This window comes from Micrasema longulum, unplaced genomic scaffold (genome assembly GCF_059751315.1).
Source record: "Micrasema longulum isolate JH-2025_06_02 unplaced genomic scaffold, ASM5975131v1 h1tg000068l, whole genome shotgun sequence".
NCBI lineage: Eukaryota > Metazoa > Arthropoda > Insecta > Trichoptera > Brachycentridae > Micrasema > Micrasema longulum.
In genome coordinates, this window is record NW_028277275.1 from 195873 (window position 1) to 221788 (window position 25916).

Below are 25916 nucleotides of genomic sequence, written 5' to 3' on the forward strand. Positions count from 1 at the left end.
AACTCCTGAAAACATTTATTCTCCTCTACGGGTGCAAATTGTGACACCTCACTTGGGCCCAAAATAGCAAAATTCTGAGTTTCGAGAATAGATGTCTTAGAAAAATATTGGGTGTGCAACTTTGTAACGAATGAAGTAAAACGGGAGAGAATACAGCAAAGATAATGACGTTCAAATGTCCCCCACGGCGTTGTTTAATCCTAGGTCTAATTTTCATTAGTTCTTTTATTTCGATGAGCAAAGTAGTGTAAAAAAAATTCTACCCTGGCAACACTAACGAAATTTCCATTTTGTTTCTTCGACAATCTTACAGATAGAAAAATAATTCAATTTTTAAGTAATGCATTTGTTATATACACATTCATTTGCAAATTACAGATGAAATGTGATTGCATCCTGTTTCTTTAATATCCTAGCAGTATTTCTAAACTTTAAAAGGACACAACACGGCATAGTTGAATTCAAATCAGGAGTTGCGTACTGAGCGACGTCTACAATGAACTAATCGGTCAAAACGTAAACCTACTCATTTATGAGTAGTTTAGTCGCCTTCTGTTTGATCTGCGTATGCGGTTTCTGGACTATTCTTAATTCTATGGTCTCGGTATAGAAAACTTGATTTGTAAAATGTCATTAAAAATCGTAATCTACCTAAACTAGCATGTTTAAACCGAACATAATCATAATTACTTTTAATTGCCTAATTTTTTTCGAGCAACGCGAATTTTCGTCTCCAATTTTTCTATTGTGAATATTTGACTCTCAGAAATTAGAAAAAGGCACAATTTTTTGCAGTCGTTTGTTTCCGCCATAAGGTATATTTTCCTGAGTGCGTCGTCGTTAACATGTTGTGATGACGTCTATGTTTGAATAGTAAAAACTTCTTTGAACAAATTTTTCATGTGTAGAGACATCTAGCGACGACTAGAATAATATATTTCAATCTTTTCTTTGTTGTTTAAAAGGCTCCGAAGTCAAAATAAATTTATCAAATAAACGTTATAATTTATTATTTTAATTCTATGTTATTTACATGTTATTTATATACGCCTACGTTATTTTTAAAAATATGACGTCACTCAACAATGTTTATTTTATAAAAATTACTCATATTTCTTTTATTCCTCCATAATGCAAATTAATTTCACTTTTCTGAAATCTCTGAATATCATATTTCAATGGCATAAATTCATTTTATAATTACCTAATCTCTGTTATAGACACGCGAAATATAAAATTAAGCATTTTGAAAAATTTGATACATTTTTGAGATTTTCGGTTAAAGTAAAAAATCTGTGGTGTCAGTTTTTCGTACTAACTTCAGTCAAATCCGGCAAAATGGCAGATATCAGTAAAGACGAACTTCGCAGTGAAATAAATGGTAAGTTTAATTTTAAGCCCTTTATTACCGTATTTCGAGACCGAAATTATGAAAACTAACATCGAAATAATATTTAGATCAATGTTTCTCTAGTGAACTCCATCGGTTTATATGTGAAAAAAGCATGTTTTACTCTTGTCCTCCCCGGCATTTTCTACTTAGGTTCTGTATGAAACAATGGCCATAGGAAGCTCGGTAGCATTTCCATACAAATGTCACGTTTTTATTTTTATAAATATCTCTGTATTTACGTAATGATTTTCAATAAGCAATTAGACAATATTAACGAGAAAAATGACAGGAATGTTTGTAAATACTTAGCATCTCGCAATATCGTTTGGGAATCGAGATACACTCGTGGTCGTATATTTTATAAATGTCTTTTATTTGTAGACTTGTGATAGGGAAGCAAATTGTTAGAACGTGTTGTTTGTTTTCGATGGGTGTATTGTCCGATGTTTGATTTCTATTAATAGTTGTTTGACGACCATTCTGCGTAATAATGCACACCTAAATCCAGATATTTTCATACTTTTCTGTCACAATGGATCCGAATTTTTATTTTAAAAATAAATCAAGTGCAGATCGATTATTGAGGCGGCAAGTTTTGAATCGGCGTATATCAGACGCTTGGTGCGCACGAGGTTTTATTTAAAATATAAATAACTTATTGAACAAATGTATGTCATTTTTCTGTTTTAAGTATTCATTAAATATTAACTAATTTGTCTTACTTTTTTTTGTCTCTTTTGCTAGGCAAACGTGCATAGAAAGTGACAAACTTAGTCATAACATTTTGTAACTTTCAATTGGATGGATTTGTGAAAAGTTAGTGTTTGCTTAGAGAGGATGATAACTCAGTCTCACACCAAGGAATCATATTTTGAAATAACTAACTACTTAAGTATATTTTTATCGAATGTAAAAGGGTTTAAGTAAGGTAGGAGAACTTACAATATATAAACATAGCAAAGATGTAAAAAACTAATCTTTTAATATGGATTCCACCCCTTTATTTTATCCACTTTGAAATTTGTCAATAAGTTTACCTGTATCATACAGCAGACAAAGATTTTCATGTTAAAATCTCTTTGTTTTTTTATTTTATTTTTATTAATTAATAGTTAGGTACATACAATGGTACAAGTTTTTTTTTTTCTTTTAAAAAACAAACAAACAAACCAACATCACGCCGTTTCTCCGTAAGGGTAGGCAGAGAGGATAGAATGCCTCATCACTTTCATACATTTTCTCATGCTCACATGCCGATTATTCCTAATCTTGACATGTCCATCTTCAAGTATTTGATGGACTCGATCGTGCCATGTCTTTCTCGATCTTCCTCGTTTTCTGCATCCATCAACATTCGCATCGTAGGCCCTTTTACCCGTCCTTTCGCTGTCCATTCGCTCTACATGTCCAAACCAACGCAGCACCCCTTTCTTGATTCTGTCGATAATGCATGTCTCTGCCTTACACAGTTCACGGATCTCGACATTTGTACACCTATCATACATCGTTTTACCACACATATGCCAGAGGGATCGCGTTTTGACAGCATTTACCTTACCTTCATCATCATTACAGTCTACTTTTATATATTTAGTTTATCTTATAACTGTAACTCTCCAAAAAAGAGACTAGCTCTTGTGCTTAGAGAGTGACTTACATTGTTATGATTATTTAGAAATTTGAAGTTCCAGCTGCATTCTCAAAGCGTCAACAGTTGGGGGACATCTCGGGGAGTAATATCCCATGGGCAAGTGTATGATGTTCGATGTTCGGCCTGACTTCTGATGTTTTTCTTTGTCTAGCCATCCTCAAAGATGCTGACCTGCGGGTCACGTCTGCGAAGAAAGTCCGCCAGCAGTTGGAGGAGAAGCTGGACTGTAACCTCAACTCCCGGAAGAAGGAGATCGACGAGCTGGTCATGAACTATGTCAATTCCAAGGAAGACGAGGAGAATGACCAGTCAGAGGAAGAGGAAGAAGATGACGATGATGAAGAAGTAATTATTTTTTATTAAATTAACCCCCCCGTCAGCCTCGTGGTGTAATGGTCAGCGCGTTTGCCTACCATGTAAGAGGTCTCTGGTTTGATTCCTGACATGGTTGCTATAAAATATTTATTTAACCCATTGCACCACTAATAAAGATGACATAATTTGTTCATACAACACACTGTTTAGTTTTGACACATTTTTTTTTTACAATAACATTATGACTTATTTAATATTTTGTAATAAATAATGTAAAATAAATTGTGATTATTACATTTTATTATGAAATCAGTAACCGAAATATACTTATTTATGTCATTTTTATGAATAAAGTTATTGTCATTCCGTTTTTAATGTAAGAAAATCACTTCAAAGACAAACTGGCGAATCGCCGGCCTTGTGTGTCAGTGACAAATTGACCTTGGCCGGCGATTCGCCGGCTTTGTGTTGCAATGGGTTAAAAAGGGTGTTTTCACATTAAAATATTTCATTGTCCCTGGACTGGTACCTGAAGGGCAAGACTGATCACCTCATTTATTTTTATTTATTTATTTAAAACTTCCAAGTACAAAGAATAAGCACTTTGGCGGACTCATTGCTAAAATAAATATCTTCCAGCCAACCAAAATGTAACAAAAAACCTTACCTTCAAAATTGATCGAGATATGCTGCGATTGGTGTACTAATATAGTGCCCTATGCACCTTAGGTGCTGAAAGGGAATGATGATGAACCCTCCTGTGCCTGATGGGGATATCTAGGGTCCTCCAGATCGCATATTTGTTCAATTCCTTTTTATTAATCATATTTATTAAATTTTTGCATAGTCCTACAGCATAATGTTAAGAATGCATCAAAAATATCAAAAAAAATACTGGCCAAATTCTTTCATAAATAATTCACATTTGTCTTTGCTTTCCCCCCGCGCAAACAACGAGCATTGCAATTCATTTACTCCGCAGTTTAGTAATCTTCGATACTTCGGTTAGTTAGCACGTGCGCCTCTCCACTCTCAACCCCCCGCCGAACCACCCCGCTAACTGGTGGCGTGACAAATCAGTGTTATTCAAAACGTAGCAGCGAGAGAAGTGTGCTACCATATAGAATACTCTCGCAACAGTATTTTATGAAAAAATGTATGAATTGCAAATATTATGAACCAGTTTTATAAACCTACCATGATAATCATAACAATATTTTTTTAAAGTAGTAATTATAGCATATAGGGTATTCGTGGTACCCCCTCAGGCACTTGCAGATTTTTTTCACCTTCAGGCTTGGAAAGGTTAATAAAATATTGATTATTTTGAAACCATATAAAAAAGAGTCAGGTGTACTTTATTTTCATCTAAACAATTTAATTTGCAGTGATGTGGGAAATTGGCCACAAATATTTTTTTATATTTTATTCAGATAAAAAAAAAAGATTACCACTAAATACAATTTTTTACATTAATTAAATGCAATTTTTTACATTAATCAGCGTTAGTCAGCGTGTTTGTTTACCATGCAAGAGATTCAGGTTCCCAGCATGCTTGGCATGAAAATATTTATTTAAAAATTTGTTTTCACACTAGAATATTTCTTAGACTGACACCTGAAGCGTAAAACTTAATCATCTTACCTTCATGTAACAAAAATGATCAAGATACACTTCCGATCGGTGTACCAATGTAGTATCCTATGCACAACTAGGTGCGGAAAGGGAATGATGATGATGATGAAGAAAATAATTTTTATTTCCAATTGGCCGTTGCACTGAACTTCCTCATTGTACTGGATTTCACTTTTAAATGTCAGAGACACTCGCCGACCTGAACTCGTGACTTCAAGAGCGGCGTAATTTTGAAGTTTCGGTGGGGATTTTTAATATTTAAAAATTCATTGCCATGATAATACGATAATAAAAAAAAAACAATTATGGCCTAGTTTGACAGTATATTGACAAATATTATTTAAAAACTTTGATCTGCGTCATTCATTCATTAATCGCTGCAATGATTTCCAGGAAAACGACAAGAAGAAACCTGCCAAGCGACCAGCTCCCAAGAAGTCTGCCCCCAAGGCCAAGAAGGCCAAGGCTGACTCCAGCGAAGATGGAGAGGAATCTAAAGACTCTGCAGCGTCGGAGGAGGAGGAGTTCGAAGCCAAGAAACCCATTCCCAAGAAAAAGGCGCCAGCCAAAAAGAAGGGGAAAGGATCGGAATCAGATTCAGACTCCGATTGGGGCAAGACAGAAAAACCTAAGAAGGCGGCAGCAGCTGGTGTGAGTATAAATCATTGTCTTAGTGGAGAAAAGACTCCTGGCTTTTTTCAATAAACTTTCAATTATTTGTGGCGAGCAGAGATTTTTTTAATAGGTAATCTGCCAAAAATTTTCATAATTTGTACCTGCATGGTTAGGTTAGGTTAGGATACAAGTACTTATATGTAAATGGCTATTTTTCTGTGGTTCTGTGAACATCATCTCAGCTTCAGCTGTTGACAACAGAAGATTATTACCAATAATCTATCAAATCAACTCATCAGCAATTATTATTAACTTTTCGATATTTGTAGCAATACTCTACACTATTTTAATATAATTTTTGTACAAAAGTTTATTAAATAATATCACAATGACATTCAATAGGTACTATTTTCATTTTAATTGAGATGTCAACACCAAGCACCGTGCTGATTACCTGATTGCTTCTACTAATGAACGAATTCTAGTATTAAACTCTCTTCGTTTTCAGGGTCGCGGAAAGGGCGGTGGTTACACACGGGCTTACAAACTTTCTCCCCAGCTGGCCGCACTCATGGGTAAGGACTCCATGGCTCGCCACGAAGTGGTCAAGAGAGTGTGGGCCATCATCAAAGAGAAGAATCTGTACGACCCCGGCAACAAGCAGTTTGCCATCTGCGACGATGAACTTTACAAAGTCATGGGCGTCAAGCGCTTCCGTACATTCGGAATGATGAAGTATCTCAAATCTCACTTCCACGACTAATCTCCCCAGCCATTTCTCCATTTGCTGCTATTTGGCGGTATTTCGAATACTGAAAATCGTGATATTAAAACTGAACACGTCTTAACTCGTGTTGTGTTATTTTGACGTGTTTCTGTATAATGGAACATGCATTTTTAATTAGTTATTATATATTTACAAATAATGTGAATATTTCAGTGTCTAATTAATCAATCCGTAAATGTCGTTTTTACAAATTCATCCGAATTGAAGTAATTATAAAAAATCTCAACTGTTGCTATTTTAATTTACTAAGTTTTTTTTTTTTGTATGAATGCGTATTAATTCCTTCACTCTTTCGTCGATCCAAATCTCTGTTGTTTATTTTCTTACATGTATGAGGACATTATTATAAAGTGTCACCACCTAAATTGCTATGACAGTGTTTTAAATGTAGTTGTCACCATATTACTAAATTTCTTAGATTTTCACGGCCATTGATATGCACATTGACTTGCAGTGTGACGTTCGTGTTATTTTCTGGCTTCAGAAGGCATTACAGCGTCCATCATCAGGGTTGATGTAAATGGATCCGAAACATCGGAAAAGAATGCAAATGACACACGCCACGCCATAATAGTCCAGAAAAAATCATTGGACAGATGACTGTTCAACTTTATGACCACAGTCCATGATCAATCGTCGGCCTGCGCTAAGTGTCACATAGCGATCCAAACATTTTTAATGGCAACGGTGATACCCTGACTAACAAGAACATACAAAACAATTTTAAAAAATTTACATAGGATTAAATATTTTTGATTCAATATTTAACAGAAATTAATTGTGCAAAAGACTCCTTGGTTTTTATTACTGTAAAAAATCTAATTAAATAAACATTTTTAAAACGAATTGAAGTCATAGCATTTTCATTGGAACCATCAAAACATTTAAGTAATCCGATTTCTGATTCATAAATTTCATATGTAATCATACAATTTTTTTAAACCATTTGACAATCATTTGAGCTGTCATTTACAAACAGATTTTTCATTTTTTTTTCTTTCATTTTAAAATACCTTTCGAGGTTAACAGCGAATTTTCACAAGTCAGTTGTGAGATCAGTCATCTATAACTATCCTAAATTTGTTGTAAGTTGTATTTTTAAAGTGGAACACTGCGATGCACCTTATTAATGTAGAATGCTATTGTATTGTAATTTTATTTTTAAATTTTTTGTGAGCGGTGATTTTAGATAAAGATACATTATATTGTCATTGAAATCAAAATAGGTTGCATATAAAAATAATTTTGACATTCAAATTTTTCATCTTTTACACTGTGCCAAATGGTTTTTGTTAACTGCTGTTGCACCTAAATATTTCAAATCAATTTGAATTGTTTGTATTGTAATTCAAAAGCATTTTTACTTGAAGTATTGTTGCAAAATTCTGTGTTAGATTTGATTTTTATCTGGATATATGAGAATAATGTACTCGTATTTCACAGATGAATTTTTAAATTAATACTGTCGATTGAAGCTTTTCCATTTAGATCAAATAGATTTTTTATGACAGTAATGATCTGATTCCATACAAATTTTAATCTACCTAAAAATAACTCGTAAAAACAAAAGTATTAATTTTATAAAAGCACATTTTTTTATTCAAAATTTATTGTTATAATAAAGTTAAAATTCTTTGACTGTGTTTTCTTTCATTTGCAATAGGATATTTTCATAAATCAGGAATTATGTTGACAGTATAATAAATATCTAGAGCGGATTTTTACGATTCTAATGATATACCTGAAATATGATATACCTTTCAATGTAAAAAAAACATTTATTCATAATTTTCCATAATGAAAAACAAGCACTTTGAGAATGCCCACAGTGCGCCTCTAACAAACATTGCCTACAAGTATGGTGAGGTAACGTAATACGTGCCATTTTTCCCATAGGGTGCAAAATGTCTCATTTTCAGGTTATTCAAAATATGCGTATTTTAAACACCAGGAAAAATTATACTGTTACCGTCGTAAATTTTCACTTATTTAAAAATGATAATTTAAATCAATGTGAAATGACCATATTAGTGAATTCGCATATTAATATTTATCGGTAAGGTTTGATACCAGTTTTCAGCTCTTCGTAATATGTACAATGTTATTTTCATTGCAAAATAATCGAAAACAACATTTATTACAGCAAATATTTTTTTTGTGTTTTTTAAATAAAAAACATTTTTTCAAGTCAATTATTTTACCCTATATAAAAAACCTATTTGACTGCAACTAGTCAACTTTTGACAGTCTAATTATTAATTTAGTATAGCTTTACGTAGGTTTTTAATTACAAATATCGAGTAAAAAGAAATATTGACCCTTATAATTACATAAATACGGCTATAATTTTGACCATAAGCATTTATTCCCGAGTGTATAGATTAAGAAAAACCACAGTCCTGTTTCAAGATAAACCATAAGTAGTAATTATCCATCTTTTTATAATAAACAAAACCATGATTTAATTGATTCGTGCTTTTATACAGTAATGAATCATTTACTACAATACGCCGTCCTTATGAAGAGAGTGACATCTCCAAAAAGTTAAATTTTGGCAAAATTAAGAAAACATAAAATGTTTCATGCCGCATTGAAATATGTGAACTTGTACTAAGTTTCATTACTTATTAACAAGGGATATTCCGCTTTTTAGTTTGGTAATTGGTTTTTACCACCTTTAAATTATTTTAAAATGTGAAAGTACAATTACTTTTTTTTTTGTGTATCTTCCTCAAAAATCACAATATGCCACTTTATTAATATGTTTGGCCCTACTGTCAAATTGGAGATGCCACTTTCTTCACAAATATGTATTACAGAATCAGAAATACAAATAATTTTTTTAAACTTTTTCTGGGACTGAGTTGAAAATAAATTGGTGTTTAAATAATTTATTTTTGGTATAAAAAAATAATATCACAATTTGATTAAAAAATTTAATTCTCAGCTTTTTAACACTAACGCTTATTTTAAAATTTACTTTATGTTTTTTCATTCTTGAAAATGCATATCATATTTTTCTTCCCACACCTAATCTAAGTTCAATACTAATAATCTAGTTTCGTAATTTTTAATATTAAGACGGCGTAAATTTGATTGTGTTCACATCCTTTTTATGCAAAACATGTTTTTTGAAACATCACAGTTTTGAGATAATTGAAATTTTATTATAGTATGTAAGTGAATGGTGTGATTTTGTGTTAGTAATAAAATGTATCAAAAATGTGAATTAATAAAAAACAAAACAAAACTATTATTTCTTTGTTATTACTTTTTAAAACATATTTTTTTCAGAAGGAAAAACAAACCCATTGATGGTTGCCAATGACAAAACACAAAAACTGATATTTAATCAATAATGCAACTAGTATAATAATTGTTTTCTTTATCTCTGGCAATTTACTTTCTATCAGAGGTGGATTTAGGGTTTTGGATTTACAAAAACATTTTTTTTAACTTTCCGAATTATAGAATGCTAAAATTATTTCATATGTGAATATCACAGTTTTGATAAGAATACAGGTCAGAAAAGAAAAGATTATTTAATGTAGAGATACTAGTTTATTATAAAGAAAAGGTCTTATAGCTAGGAAGGTCTGCATCTGAGTGTCTTGAATAATATACTTTAGTCTTCTCCGATCGCTACGTTACATGTGGCTCTGCCCACTCCCACGTCACATGGCTAGCCTAGTAGCGACGAGCGTCAACGAGTGTCTACTTCACTACAGTATGTATATAAAATTTACTAATCAGTTAGTACTACCTCGAGATCTTAAGATGTTTACATTAATAATTCATTTTTATCCTCTTCTATCTAGGCTTGAACCATAATAAATATTCTAATGCACAATAATATGTAATATTATGTCACATCAAAGTATGTAATACACTTTTCAGGAGACTAGGCTTCAATAATTATAAGAAAATTGAACGGAATAAGAAATTCTATTAAATTTTTCGACAATACTCGCTCACAATATATGTATTATCAGTAACATTAACATGTCTGATGTTGATAGTGACTTCATTGGATAATGAAGATTTATCAGACAATGAAAAAAGGGAAAATATTCTATGATCTATGATTATGATGTATAAATAGTAAACAAATAATGTTTTTTGGATTTTTACATATTATTATAGTGCAAAAGCAAATAAGGATAACCAAATAGTAAAAATCTCTGGTTTGGTTGACTGTTAGAGGTTGTCATTGACATACTTCGCTTCACATATGGCTACACTGATGATTGAAGATCAAATAAATATGAGCACGCAAAACCAAAAATTATGATTTTCATTTAGAACGGGGCTGTCCGAACCAGATATGATCCCGGGCCAATCCAAATAACTAAATAGATTGGAGCCGCAGAAGCAAACATTTCAACTTTTTGAAGAAAAAATAAAATTACAGGAATGGAAATAAATGAATGAACAGTAGGGGTGAGCTCGCGGAACCACAACTCTCGTCACCTTGAACGACAAGTGGTAGCACAATAGTCGATGAGCATCGGCTTTTGGACCAATTGAGTGAAGCGCTGGTAAAGTTGACGTCACGTCCATCTGACAAAGATAACAAAACGCAAAAAAATACACAGTTCGGGAATTCCCCTAATAATAGTAACCGAATACTTGTTGCCATGTGAATAAATACTTGAATAATTTATTTGGGATACCATAAAAATAAAAAAAGGTTCGACAAAACAAATTTTGTAAAAGGAAAATTTTCATATTTGCGGTAGATCAGAAACACGTCGCGGGCCGCAGAGACATAAGTCTCATTCCCTTTCCGCACCTAGTGGTGCATAGGGCACTCCATTGTTATACCAATCGCAGCGTATCTTGATCATTTTTTGTTACATGAAGGTAAGATGATCAGTCTTACGCTTCAGGTACCAGTCCAGGGACTATGAAATATTCTGATGTGAAAACACCCTTTAAAATAAATATTTCATATCAACCATGTCGAGAATCGAACCCGAGACCTCTCGCATGGTAGGCAAACGCGCTGACCATTACACCACGAGGCTCATGCAGACAGCTTTAATTAGATTACCCTTTATTAGATTTAGGACCTCAAAACACTTAATAGTTGAATTGATCAAACCGTATTAGTTTTTTTATTTTTTTAAACAGTTTTATAATGTCGAACTATGAAATGTCAATTATAAAACTGTCATTTATTATTATGATTATTTGATGTCATTTGACATTTGATCATCAGTGTAGCAATATACGAAGAAAAGTGTAGTCACATACAAAAAATACAAATCCATAAATTAACTCCCACGAGAGGATTCAGAATAGCAACCCAAAACTTAGCAGTCAAATAATCAACAAAAGTTTACCTATTGTGATAAAGAAAATACATAATTTGTATAATGGCGATGTTATGCCTATTCAAAACACCATGGGCTGAGTTTCCCACTGACAGTTTTGTGTTTGCCCATCCAAACTTCCTCTATTCCTCATCTTACAAAAATCTATTAACAGTTATGTACTTAGAAATTCGTGATTAATTATGCCACTGTCCAACAAAAATCCCCCCCTGGTTGCTATAACAACTTTTTTCTAATGATTGTTTCCATGTCAAACTGTTTGTTGAATCTATCACTCAAATCAACTCAAATTTGTAATTTCTTAATTTCGTCTTGAAAATTTATCATCATGTCGGACAATATTGAATTAAACATATCCAGTATTCTGAATGAGGTGTCTCTTGAAAATTCGGAAGCTGATGAAGATTTTTTAAAGTACTTCATTCACCTCACTGCACTAAATCCAGAATCGGGAAAAAATAATAAGTCTGATAACGTCTTAAAAAACGACTTCAAGGATTTAGTTCTGTCTTGTATTAAAACTGCATCAGGTGAACAGTCATGTATTTTAAGAAAATATATATTTCCCTGAATATTTTTTCGTCCTTTTTCATAAGATATGTACTAATTTTTTGTTATATTTCTTTTGTGTTGTGTATTAATCATTTTTAAAAACAGGTTCTCCGCTCACAGCATTTTGTTTTTAATTTCCATTACATCATTTAAAAAAAAAAAAATTACATTTATCAGAACTTCTTTTAATACAGTGGATGCGTTCCATGCAGTACCGTGTTAAAAAATCTGTTAAATACCGAATTTATTTATACTTTTACATTGATTGTAATCTTTTTTTATACAGAATTATGTTCCCTCACATTGATAATTGAGATTACAGTATTTTCAGTTTGTCCAAATGATTATATAGAAAAGACTGGATTTCACCCTTTAGAGAGTTATTAAGTAAGTCATCAGAGTCACACAGTAAGTGGGAGTCATGACAGGTCACAAGCCCTGTAAATGCCTAGCAAGCAAGAGGTCTCGGGTTCGATTCCCGACATGATTGATATGAAATATTTATTGAAAAGGGTGTTTTCACACTAGAATATTTCATAGTCTCTGGATTGGTACCTGAAGCGTAAGACTGATCATCTTACCTTCATGTAACAAAAATAATCAAGCTACGCTGCGATTGGTGTACCAATGCAGTTCCCTAAGCACCATTACGTGCGGAAAGGGAATTATGATGATTTATTTTGATGATAATTAGATATAAGTTAATATTAGGACATTCATGTATTATGTTTGTACTACTATTTTAAGACTAAATAAAAATAAATTATTTGAAGTCGATTATGAATACTGTATTTTCACACAGTTTAACTATCTAACTTCAATATTTTATTACTTTAAAACATTTTTTTACTTATAAACATATGTGTGTTTGTGTGTGTGTATCTCAAAATCAGAAATTCCTGGTTTATCTCACCGTTGCTTTGAGCGAGCAATATATCTAATTTTTTAAAAGTAGAGTTTTTCTTATTAATCTGATTTACTTGTCCAAAACAGAAGATAGTAATGCGGCGATTCTTACTTTGATGATGCAAAATTACTACTTGAAAAACTATGATACATTTGATAATCTCATCAAAAGGAACCAAAACAAAATTAGCATATGTACTGAAGTTCTTTTGAAAGATATTACTCAGGCAAACCCTCAAACGAAAGATGAAAGAGAGAAGTTACTTCGACGAATATCTATTTATCTGGTTTTGAAATCGGGACTGGGAAATCCGGGGAACATACAGGTTCGTGCATATTTATCAATCCTTTTTATAATAGGTACCTATTTTTTATAATTAGTAAATTAATTTTTCACCTGGCAGAATCATCATAATGAGGAAGTTCAGCAGTTTTTTAATTTTTTTTTTATTTGTTAATAGACTGTTAAACTAAGTCAAAAAAAAAATTTTTTAATTTTTATATATCGCATTATCGGCGCTACGATTTTTCAAAGTTTTGTATTTGTGAAATAACTCCGCGTGTAACGTCAGAGGTTCATTTCCGCTTATTCTCATTCACTTCCCATTGGTCCAGAAGCGACAAGCAGACCGAAAATCTTCCATAGCTCTCAGATCATAGGTTGATTCACATGAACCAGTGACGTCATTTAAAGTAGTGCGTTTTATCAAAATATTTTTTATTATTTTTTCTGTACATTTTCAAGAATGCTCTAATTTTTACCCCGCGTAAGAAAACATTTTTTGTATCCAATTTCCCGTAGGGCTGAAGTTCCTTATTAGCAAAGTTACTGATATTTTTCTTGTGTGAAAAATTTCCAGGTTTTACGTGAAGGTACCGCAGCGTTAAATAGTGTTTTTACAAAGGAGGATTTAAGAAAATTTTCACAGCTGAGTAAAAATGAGAAAGAAAGTCAACTTCAAGAGTTACTGGGATATGTTTCTGGAATAAGAATATTCAACAAGGACTGTGGTAAAGGTGGTGAAAGCATTGCGGAACGTAAGATCATCCATAATTAATTATTTGTTGTTATTGTCCAAGATTTAAAAAACTCGATAATTTTATTAGTAAAAATTCTTGGTGGAAGTTCATTGGAATTTATTAAAGACAAGAACGGCTAGTGATATTTAAATCCACAAAATTGGAATATCCCTTTCCATAGTTTTGCAACGAGACTGGTATTATTACTATAAAATTAACCCTACCGGATCCGAAGGGGGTATCTATGATCCTCTAGATAGCATACTTTTTGAAAAACTTTTTGTTATTCATCAAATTCATACATTTTTTGCATAATCCTATCCCGTAATGTTAAGAATGTATCAAAATTATTATAATAATTTTCTGACGAATTTTTCAATAAAAATTCACATCTGTCTTCGCTTTCCCCCCATGCAAACAGAAAACATTACAGCTCATCACTTTACCATTTAATAATCTATGAAATATTTGGTATGCTAGCATGTGTACATTTTGTTATTTGGGTGCCAATTTCGAGCCATAACCCCAAAAAACTGAATTTTGTTCTTTACATTTTACATGCATTCCTGCTCCCAACTCCCCGCATACATCTGCGCGCTAAAACTTAACGAGATTTTCGATTAGTGTTGTTCAATATATGGCAGAGAGAGAACCGCAATGCCGTATAGTATCCTTTCGCAACAGTATTTTATGAAAAAAAAAAAATGAATTTTATGAACTCTAAATATTATGAAACAGTTTTATAAACATTACCATGACAATCATAATGCCTTAAATTTTTTTTTTGAAGTCTAAGTCTAAGTTTGTAAAATTTTAGCTTTATTATTCCTAGTATCCCCTTGGGAACTCACAAATATTTTTCACCTTCAGGCTCAGGAAGGTTAAATGTATTCATAAAAAAGCAGTAAGGGTTGATGATTTAAAATTTCATAATAGTTATTAAATTGAATTATTTTTGACTGAAAGACCTTTTTACAGAGTGCTACGGGATAAATACTAGAGTTTACACAATGTTATTTTAGGTGTAGTACAATAAGGAGATAAGCAATCTCTTTTTTCATCTTGTAATTATTCGTCTGTCATAATTTATGAATGTCAAAAATCGAGCATATCTGGTAGCAACTCGCAACGTTCGTTGCAGTTTGATGATTGTCAAATGTTGAGTAAGCCCTTCGGCATTCTTTACCTATTCTTATGTTATTTCATACATTTTCAGTTGCAACAGCTCTCCCTGATGCTGTAGAAGCCACAAGTTTAGCACTGTCTCACTGTTTGATTCGCATAATGGAGCGTGTTAATCTTTTAACAACATCCATTGACGCCTATATAATTGTTTTCCAAATCAATAAGAATATCGAAATTGAAATTCCCGAGGAAATAAATGTAACCATTGAAGAATTCAACAAGATTTCTAAGGTTCTCACTCTGTACAGGCAATATGAAGTGTTTGTAAGAAAACTAATCAACGATATGGACAAAGTAAGAGTGGACAACAAAGAATTAATTTTGAAATTTGCTGTACAGCTTTATGATTTGCATACTTTGGTTCGATATAGAACTGCCGTACCAGCAGATCAAGTGTTTGTGAGTATTTTTCCTTAAGACTAATCATAAATTATATCACTACCTTTTTCACTAATTATTATTTCACCGTCTACACTGTCTACACTGCATGAATGAATGAGCTTTGTCACTTGAAGATGCATCATAATGTAAATTTATGAAATATCTGAAACATTACTTTTTCCTCTAAATACCTACATAGTATTATTTATGAATCTATCAATAACTTTTCCTTTCAAATCAAAATTGTTGAAAAATTAATGTTTTTATTCTAAATTTTACTCATAATAATTACAGCTTCGCATTCATTTCTAATTTCCTTGTATATAAACGTATAAATAGCAGCCTGGCACATAAAACATTACTAAATAGTAAGTTTATACCTAACTAGATAATCCGTTTGGGAGTCTCTCTTTGGGTCATAATGGTGCGTTACAAATTAACCTATAACCTATAACATAGCAATATTTAGATTTAAAAATATATATTTATATATATATATATATGCTAAAAAAATATACAAAAACTGTAAGTAATAATATGGAGAACATCGATAAAAATATATATAAATAAATATAATAATGAAAACACCATAAAATATGTACCACAATTGAAAAATATAATACAGAAACACTTAAGAAAAATATTTTTAATTTATGCAGAGAAAATACGATAAAATAATAAACCATAGTCTCTCGGTAATCCAGCAGATATCGGACCGGAGAACTGCTGGATTACTGGAAATCGATAATAATAATGACTTTTCCCTTTATAATTTCTGCATTGGTTCTCTAAATACCGTCTAACTTGATCGTATGTTATAATATGAAGGTAAGGAGATTGGTCTTAAAAGAAATATTTCAGGGACAGTGAAATACTTCAGCGAAACACCACATTAAAAAAATAATATTTAATGTCAGTCCTTCCCAGCGATTGAACCCGAGACCTCAATTGAAGTTGCCGAAGGTGTCAACCACTACACTATGAGGCGAATTTATCTTCGCTTGATTTCCTGTTTTAGAATTTTTTTCCATCAAGTCAAAAATTCTCCTCCAGGGTTATGCTTTTATTTCACCCACAGAACTATATTCTTCAACATAAATAATGATAAGGAAAGTACATGATGTAAATGTGTACTTAAATAGTATATTTAACTACAAATTAATATCAGTTTAATTTGTCAATATAGCAATTCATAATGATTCCATTGCATGTTTTAGTTGTTATTCGTATGCTGAAATAGAGACCTCTCATAATCTGTCTTCATTAGAGAAATGTAGAACGGAGATAGACCTTACATGCATTTTCAAAATACTCAATGCTATAAGTGTTACCAGATGCCAAAATTTGCTATTTATCAAATCTTTTAAGAGCAACTTTGATTTTTATGCCTCAATGTCCAGCACGTGTTAAATTCATTGGACAACTAAGAGTTCTTTGGGATAGATATCTTTGTTACTAAAGACAGTGTGGGATGAAGAAGGCATGTCTTAGCTCAATGTCTTTTAATATGCAGATCATGTATTTTAAATGAACTTTATTTTATTGTCCTTGTTTGTCTTTGCAACATATATTTATGTTCAGTTTGTTCAATTTCTTGTGCTTATTTTTCTTCATGTGTTGTCAATGGCTTATATCATAAATTATACTTTATTAATGCGAATGTATATTGGTGTCATTTCAGCCATATTTTGTACAACTGTGGCTTCATTGGCAACTGATGCAAAACGACATGTTCATAATTTCAACAATCAATGATGTGATGTGGAATTTAGACACGTGGCACGAAAAGTTGCAGATTCCTCATGAGATAATCAACTCCTTACTTAACGATAGACCTGTTGTTTCTGATGCAGAAAGAATATCACAAACAGAAAATGTTAAAATAGACAAAAGAATCAACAAATGCACAGTCATTTCGCACAATTCGGAAGAATCTGATGGGATAATATTACAGGTCATAAAATAATATTTACTTTAACTTTTCAGTTATTTGTAGACAACACAATAACGAAATACACCAGAACCTTACACGGTTTAAAAATATTATGATACAAAAACCTTTTTTTTTTAAACTTTGCTTTAACAATGCATTATATAAATAATGGTATTTGGTTTTGGAATGAAGAAGTCCAGCACTACGGGAAAATTGTATACAAAAAATGTGTTTTATACATGCGGTAAAAATTAGGGCATTTAATTGTACAGCGAAGTTTTTCTAAAATGTATGAAAAAAATAATATTTATGAACTTCTTTAAATGACATCACAAGTTTTTCTAAATCAACCAATGATACTTTTGATGATGCAATGATGATTTTCTTAAGTGTTTTTTTTGTCATGTTATATGATGATTTTATTTAAGGAAACCTAAAATATGTCCAAAGAACTACAGGATTCTTTTCTCGGTCATGGATGTTCGTCTTTCTCTTATGTCTAGTTCCTAGAGTATAGATATATTTGTATGCATAGCTGTTCACGGAATCTGCAGTATTCGCCGCAAAGACCACATTTCAAAAGCTATTTTTTTTTTCAGATTCTCTCATTGTGCGTCATTTTACTTTTGGATCTCATAATATTATGTTATTGCTTAAAAAACTAAAAAAAAATAAAAAACATTATATCGTTTTTCACACTGAAATATTTTTTTTACTGCTCATTGCCATAGATCAAATTGTTTGAAATTATTTGTAGAACATTACCATGTTTTTTACTCATTTTATGATTTTTTACCAAAAAATGCCTTTTATCACGGCAGAATATTTGCTGAGTCAATTCGTCAATGGTCTAACTGTGTCTGAAATTAATTATGAATCCCTGATAAATAATTTAAATCTTCCATTACAATTTTCTTTTTATTCTTATTTAAGTTATTAAATGATATAATGGATGGCTCTGAACTGTAAAGTTTTATAAATTTTCAAATCCTACTTAAAATAACCCTCAGAGTAATAATGACTTGAGTACCTACGGCCAATTGCTTTGCTGTAAACTATAGCTAACTTCGTGAATTATAATTCCAGAATGATTTCTGTCCATATGGGCAGCTCTACAGTGATAGCGCCTTATTACTCTGAGCATTAACCAGTCTTAATGTTTTGTTTCACAGTCAACATAATAATACTAATTATTCTTCAAATTCACTAGCAACTACTGTGCAGCTGCTTGCAAACCAATAGAGTGATCATTTACATCGTTTTATTTATCCCCATTGATAATCAAATCCTGTATTCTAAATACATATTTAATTGAGGACATAATGATTAATTTGATTTTTTCTTTTTGTTTCTTATTTTTGTATATTTATGTATCCATGTAGTTCAATTTGCAACAAGAACCAGACACTTGCTTACAAGGAAGGGGAGAATAACATGTCACCTGTCCCTTTTCAGTAAGTGACGGGGTGCTAGATGCAATTGAACCCGGTCCATTATGTAAACTAAATAGGCTTTAAATTTAACAATGCATATGTTTTATTTTTAGTATTTGGGATTTTGTGCGCTCTGCCTATGCGTTGGTGCATTAATTCCAGCCAATCCAAAGTTAGGAATATGCAGTTGGACAGAAAAAAACTATGTCTTTTGTTCAGTCGATCACGGAAAGTATTTTGGGTTGAATCCTGAAAGGCAAGTTTCATTCATATAGTTTTTTTGTAGAATAAATAAATTACTTAATCAATTATAATAAAAATAACAAAGACAGGCATTGTTGCTGGTACAATTATATTAATGTGTTTTTAGGTAGGTAATGATGAAGTTCAGTGCAACAGGAAATTTAATGTAAATAATGTTTACTTACGCATGATAAAAATTAGAGCATTTAGTTGTATTGTGATGTTTCTCAAAAATACATAAAAAAGTCTACTTTGAATGACAACACTAATTCTCCAAAATCAACCAAATATTATACATTTCTGGTTACCGGGAAGCCAAACCACCTATCAGGAAAACTCACCTTAGAGAACTTGAGACATTACAAGCGGAGTAATTCCAAAATCACAACGCTCTTCAAAATCATAACACTGATAATACAATACATGAAAATACAAAAATATATTTTTTCGCTTAGTTTGATAGTCTATTAACAAGTAAAAAAATATAGAAAAACACTGAACTTCCTCATTGTTTGGAAAGAGAACATTCACGATATGTGTAGTAAGTTAGGTTAGGTTAAGCTTTTTAGAGTTTACAATATTATATTTTTTATTTTGTTGAGCAGACTGTACCATATAATTCTATCACATTTTATTCTGACTGGGATTCTCTCATTTTGTGGATTCTACTTCAAATTATTTAGTGAACTTTCTTGGTCAGTCTAATTAACCTATATATTCTTTTTCAATTAAAAATATTATTACAATTTCAAATGATCAGCTGATAAATTAATATTACACGTAAAAAATTAGCTCGTTATATTTTTTGATTAGCCTGAATTAGAATTGTATATTATAATTTTATGCCTGGATCTATACATTCTAGACCTTTAAATTTTATTTTGTTTTTCTCTATTTTATGTTTTTACATATATTTTTTTAATAGGTTTTGTTTTTATGGCACCAGCCATACATATAAATTAAAAACTCATCAAATGAACGTAGTTATACAGAAAGCAGCCAGCCATAGAAAAGTGTAATTGAGATAATAGGACTTTTCTGAAAAGAGTAAATAATCAAATCTCCACAAAAGTTGAAATGTTTTTTACTTCGGCAAATGATAAATAACGCGTGCGTGTTTTTATAAAAAATTATGTATACCACCAGATTTAATGATTTTAATGACAGCCAGATTTAATATTGAATAAAACCTCATACAGACTCTGAATGTATGAGGTGACATTAATTTTCATGACATTTTTGCATCATGAAATTTTCAGGAGGTGATTATTATAGTTTTTTGCTTGAAAGCGGCCTGGCTGTTCTAAACAGAACATAGAATTGACCTTCCTGAATTCGATAACACCAATATCTAATTTTCTCAAAATTGTGGACTGGCTCTTTGCATAACTATATTCAAATGTGGCTCCTTTTCTGAAGAAAAAAAATATGGTTGGCAAAAAACAGTAATAAAAGGGTTTTTTTAAAAGTTGAAATGTTAATTTTTTTCATTGACTAAAAATATATTTAACATTAAATGAAATCCGATTTCATTAAATATATGAACCCAGGTATCTCACATATAAGGTTTTTATTTTCTTTTTGCTTTCCTGTAAAATTCATTATTTGTTAACGAGCCATATACCCATAGAATTAATAGTACCCTCCAAATGTGTATTTTCCTTTATTATATTACATCCTATTTCATAATTAAGTGTTCTTCATACAAAACTGTATTTCTTACATAATTAACCAATTAGGATTTCATCAAACTTATATTCAATAAAAAACTAAAATCGAAGGAAAATTGATTACAAAACTAATTACTTTCTCAAATTTAACAAGGCTGATGATCATTCCTGTTAAATGATTTTCTATCGAGTACAACGAACACACAATCCGTTTACACCTAAAAATCATCATGACTTCCGTATAATTTTATAGTCAATTACAGTGTGTTTGAATTTTTAACACAAATTTCAGTTGTGTTGGCAGGCACACTAATTGGAAATGTTCTGTCATGCAGATATAAGCATAGGTTTATTATATATTTAAATAGATGGTTCAAAGACAACTAACGATAGTCGTGAGGGTCGAGATGAGAGCTATGAAGCTGGGTACTGGTCAATGAAATTATATTAGCAAAAATGTCACTATTTCATTAATTATATTTTTTTTTAATATTCTACTTGTGGCTGTTGTAACAATCATGTTAAAAAGTGGTGTTTAAATATCATTTCTAGGTACATAAAAGAAGTTCTGAATTTCGTTAGAAACAACGTGGAGCTAATCAATTTCTTACAACTTTATGATGATATTTATGCAGTTCGTAATGTGATGCCTTTGGTGATAAAATCTCCAAGTGCAGGTACTTTATTTCTTGTCAATTTACTTTTTTCAAGGTCTATTTCCAAAATAAATACTGATTAAAACAGCTGAAACCTTTATTGGTGTCTGTGAGATTCATCTGACTATTATTTCACCTAATGGAAATGCCCAAAAATACTTTTAAATGTTCACAAAAGAAATCTCAATGCTTTATTACTTTACAAACATAGGCAAAGTGAATATTACACAGTGTGTAAATGTGAAAACTTAAACCAGTTAATGACATGTCAGAACCCCTGTAAATACAAGACTTTCATATCTTCGGTTGACAGGTAAAACTCATTACAAAAAGATTTATAGCAGTGACTAATTGTCTTATGTCACACTTTATGTGTGTTGTAATGTCACACGTTCTATATTTTTAAACAATCCCTTACATGAAAAAAACCACTTAGTCCATTAAACGATCTGAAACAGCAGCATAGAATTGTTTAATTTCACACACTACAGTTTTGCAAGAGATTGCTGAAAAATATGGAACCTTGAGACATAAAATCACTATAAATCAGTATTTAATGGACTCTTGTATTGAATCAGCTGGAAGTATTCGAAATGTGGTCACACCGAAGGATGCCCTGTATACCATAGACCAATGTGTTCAATAATGCAGATGTACTTCAGAGAGCCAAAGCCAGTGGAGAATGGCTATTGCATATCAAGGTGAAAAAGATCTCATGTCCAGGTCATGTACTATGTGGAGAAATATATCGACTCCTCCAACTGATACTCCGAGGCACGGTAGATGGATGACGAGGAGTTGCGCGAAAGCAGATGTCTTGGCTGAGCAGCGTCGGGGAATGGACCAGGATAAGACAAGTTGAGGATCTGTTTCGGACAATACAACAGGAAAGCTTTTGCTGCGGTGATCGCCAATGTCTCAAAAATGTTCTCCATCTCTTTGTAATAAAAATATTTAACTCCTCTTTACTGTAAATTGAATTGTATGAATAGCATATATTTAGGTGCCTACTTTATATAATAATAATATTGATTATTTGTAGTGAGAACCGCTGAAAAGGATATACAAACTGAAACACACCCCATTCCTACTTTTATTGACAAAGAGTACAGTTGGAATATTTGGCAACACAAAAGAAGAGCAGTTCAATTGGTAAATGTGAAGTAATTATTGAAAAGAAATAATATTTTTCCAATGGCAATGAATAATAATCTTTTATTATTATGTATAAAAATCAATGGACCTCTTACAAATAACAAATCATTTTTAACAAAGTAGTTACCTTATTCTTTTTAGTACAACTTATTATATTCTTTACAATTAAAACTGTAAATAAAAAATCTAAAAACACTACTTTCACTGGATTTTTTTTTGTCAATACATCAACAAATATTTTCAATTAATATCTAGTGTTAGGGAGGAGAGGTTCAAACCCTTCAAAACTTGATTCCCATTTTCTAATAGTGAGTTATTTATAACTCGTTGAATGTGGCCCCAAAATTTAAATATTTGGGTTAATCATAAGAATGGAATTTTTTCTTTGAAAAAAAACAAGAAATGCAAAAACATTTATTTTAGATTGATTTATTTTAGTTTGGCTTTTTATAAATATGTAGTAAAAATATTAAAATATTTATTTAAAAAACATTAAAAACCTAGTAAAAGTTACTAGGTATAAATATTTATCACTTATTATAGATATTAACTTTGCCAGTTACTTCTGGAAAAAATACAGTAGTGTATTTATATTCTAGATTTTGGTATGAAATACTGTTAATGATTAAATCGACTTAGTAAATATATGTTTTCAATTCTGCATTCATTTCAATTTAGTTTTTTTCAGGCCAACATTGTTAAATGTCAAACACATTCAGTCCAAACTCAGTACAGTTATGGTCGATTGGAATTTGGCTGTCAGACGGACAATATGCGAGACAAGATGTGTCAAACAATGGCCAACGCTTCGACATCAACACCACCTGTTAAAAACTTTTTATGGGGACTCCGAGGACAGAAAGACCATGTGGAACACGTTATTGACTTGACACCACCCATTGGCAAAAAATGTCAAGAAAAAGATTTTAATTCTACCTTGCCATCTTTAGAACTGCTTGATCTAAATAATGAAAGTGGAACTAATGTCCAAAACAACACTTCAGCATCACATTCTTAAGCATTAGGCTTACCATTTTCAGAAACAAGCCTAAAACTTGAACGAATTTCCTTACTATACCTGTCTCGTGTTAGAATCGGGTTGTGGTCCTGTGGCTAGTGTCTCGGACTCACGGACCAAAGGTCCGTGGTTCGAATCCTACTTTACCCTAACTTGATTTCTATTTTCTAATAGTGAGTTATTTACAACTCTTTGAAAATGGCCCTCAAAATTAAATATTTGGGTAAATCATAAGAATGCAAATATTTCTTTTAATAAACAAAAAAAATAATAAAAAAAATTGATTATCTCAGTAACGAGATTGAATCCCAGAATTGGGACTTGATAGTATAAATAGGACGTATTAATATAAATAGGAAGTTCAGTGGTAATTTCAAAAAATACATATATTTGTTAATAAATATAAAACTAAGCTAATTTTTTTAAACATATTTTCATGTATTGTATTATCAACGCTGTGATTTATAATTTTAAAATTGCCAGTGACGTCATGAGTTGTCGTCGGTGAGTTGACATTTAAAAGTAAAATCCCGTAGCTGTCGAAATACACTAAATGTTGAAAAAAATGGCTGTCTAGAAACTGGAAATCTATCACAACATATAACAACGCTATAATTGATTGGTTGTTGTTAACAAGAACCAGTAACGATTCAAAGCAGTTCATTTTTATTAATTTTTTTGTACATTTTTGAGAAACTTTGTAATTCAATTAAATGCTCTAATTTTTACCACGTTTAAGAAAACATTTTTATATCTAATTTTCCGTAGCACTGAATTTCCTCATTGCTCGCATAATTACTAAATATTGTATTTTTATATTGTGGTTATAGTAGAACACATTTGTGTATGTATTTTTTGCACCACAACAGGCCAAGAGGCCCAATTACAATGGTGAATTATACAAATCACCCAGGGTTAAGAAAATTCGCATTTTATTTATTATGATCTTACCAGAAAACAAGTCCAGATTTCTCATGAAGGAGACAAGTGTTTTAGCCACTATACAAAAGCCACATACATTTGTATTGATAGTAAAAATAATTATTTCAATTGCATGGTTTACACCATAAATAATTTATTTGTGCATACCTACCATTTGGATCTTGTAACCCATTTTCAGAATAAATATGTAGTACCGGGGTTCAAATTATATTAAAAAAATTATTGTAGTTTTATAAAACACATATTTAGTTCTTTAGACACCTGACTCGGAGAGAAGGGAACAGTCTAAAAAGACTTGTACTACTTGGAAATGTGGAAGGAAGATCACCAACTTGCTGGACCAACCAGGGGTGCTATTTTGAACTGCTCTCGGGGCATGAGAAAACAGTTTTTTTCGTGTATTTTGTATGTATATATGCGAGATAATACAGCTGCGAGAGCGTTTGAAATACCACCCCAGATCTGGACTGCGACAAACTCTTCAGAAAGTACAGAGTGCAGCCATTCCGCTTAACCAAATCCCATGTACAACTGGAGGAATATAGCAGAGAGAAGAACTAAAATGTATATTTTTTTAAAAAATAAAGTTTATATTTGAAGCACTAACTTTGTGGTTATTCATTTAGTATATTTTTTTATTCAAATTGATTCACATATTAATATTTCAGTGATGCAAACTAAGCATTTTAAAATGCATCAGGTTCTATTCAAAATAGAATTGATTGATCCTACCTGCATGTGAATTTAAAAATATATATATACCATCATACTTACAAGTCTATTTTTCGAATTTGAATTTGCATTTATGTACATATTTTTTTAGAATTTTCAAATTTTTAAGTTAGGTATGTTTAACTTTTTATTAAAAAAATATTTTTGCTACTTTGTGTGTTTTTTTATACTTTAATTTATGATTTGTACATTGCATAATTGTTATTGCGTCTTTTCATCAAATAAAAATCTGATTCAAAAAATGTTTTATTAATAATATGAAATGTTTTATTAATAATGTAAAAAAACATTTATTTTTTTTTTGGCAAAGTTGTTTTCCAAACAAAAGTTTGATCAGAAACAGTTTTTGATCGGTTAT

General features: G+C 31.4%; 2 protein-coding genes across 2 annotated transcripts; both read left to right on the plus strand.

Moving 5' to 3' along the window:
* Window positions 1-1229: 1229 nt before the first annotated feature.
* Non2 (upstream activation factor subunit spp27 homolog Non2) lies at window positions 1230-9652 on the plus strand. Its single transcript, XM_088231272.1, has 4 exons — window positions 1230-1381; window positions 3196-3389; window positions 5388-5645; window positions 6118-9652. Exons 1-4 carry the CDS (start codon window positions 1339-1341, stop codon window positions 6370-6372), a joined length of 750 nt encoding a protein of 249 aa, XP_088087398.1. The 5' UTR covers window positions 1230-1338; the 3' UTR covers window positions 6373-9652.
* A 2360-nt stretch (window positions 9653-12012) lies between these two features.
* Window positions 12013-25522, plus strand: LOC148285027 (cilia- and flagella-associated protein 206). Its single transcript, XM_088231165.1, has 9 exons — window positions 12013-12262; window positions 13278-13516; window positions 14051-14228; window positions 15427-15794; window positions 17458-17730; window positions 19256-19398; window positions 21608-21732; window positions 22754-22863; window positions 23555-25522. Exons 1-9 carry the CDS (start codon window positions 12061-12063, stop codon window positions 23882-23884), a joined length of 1968 nt encoding a protein of 655 aa, XP_088087291.1. The 5' UTR covers window positions 12013-12060; the 3' UTR covers window positions 23885-25522.
* Window positions 25523-25916: the final 394 nt, after the last annotated feature.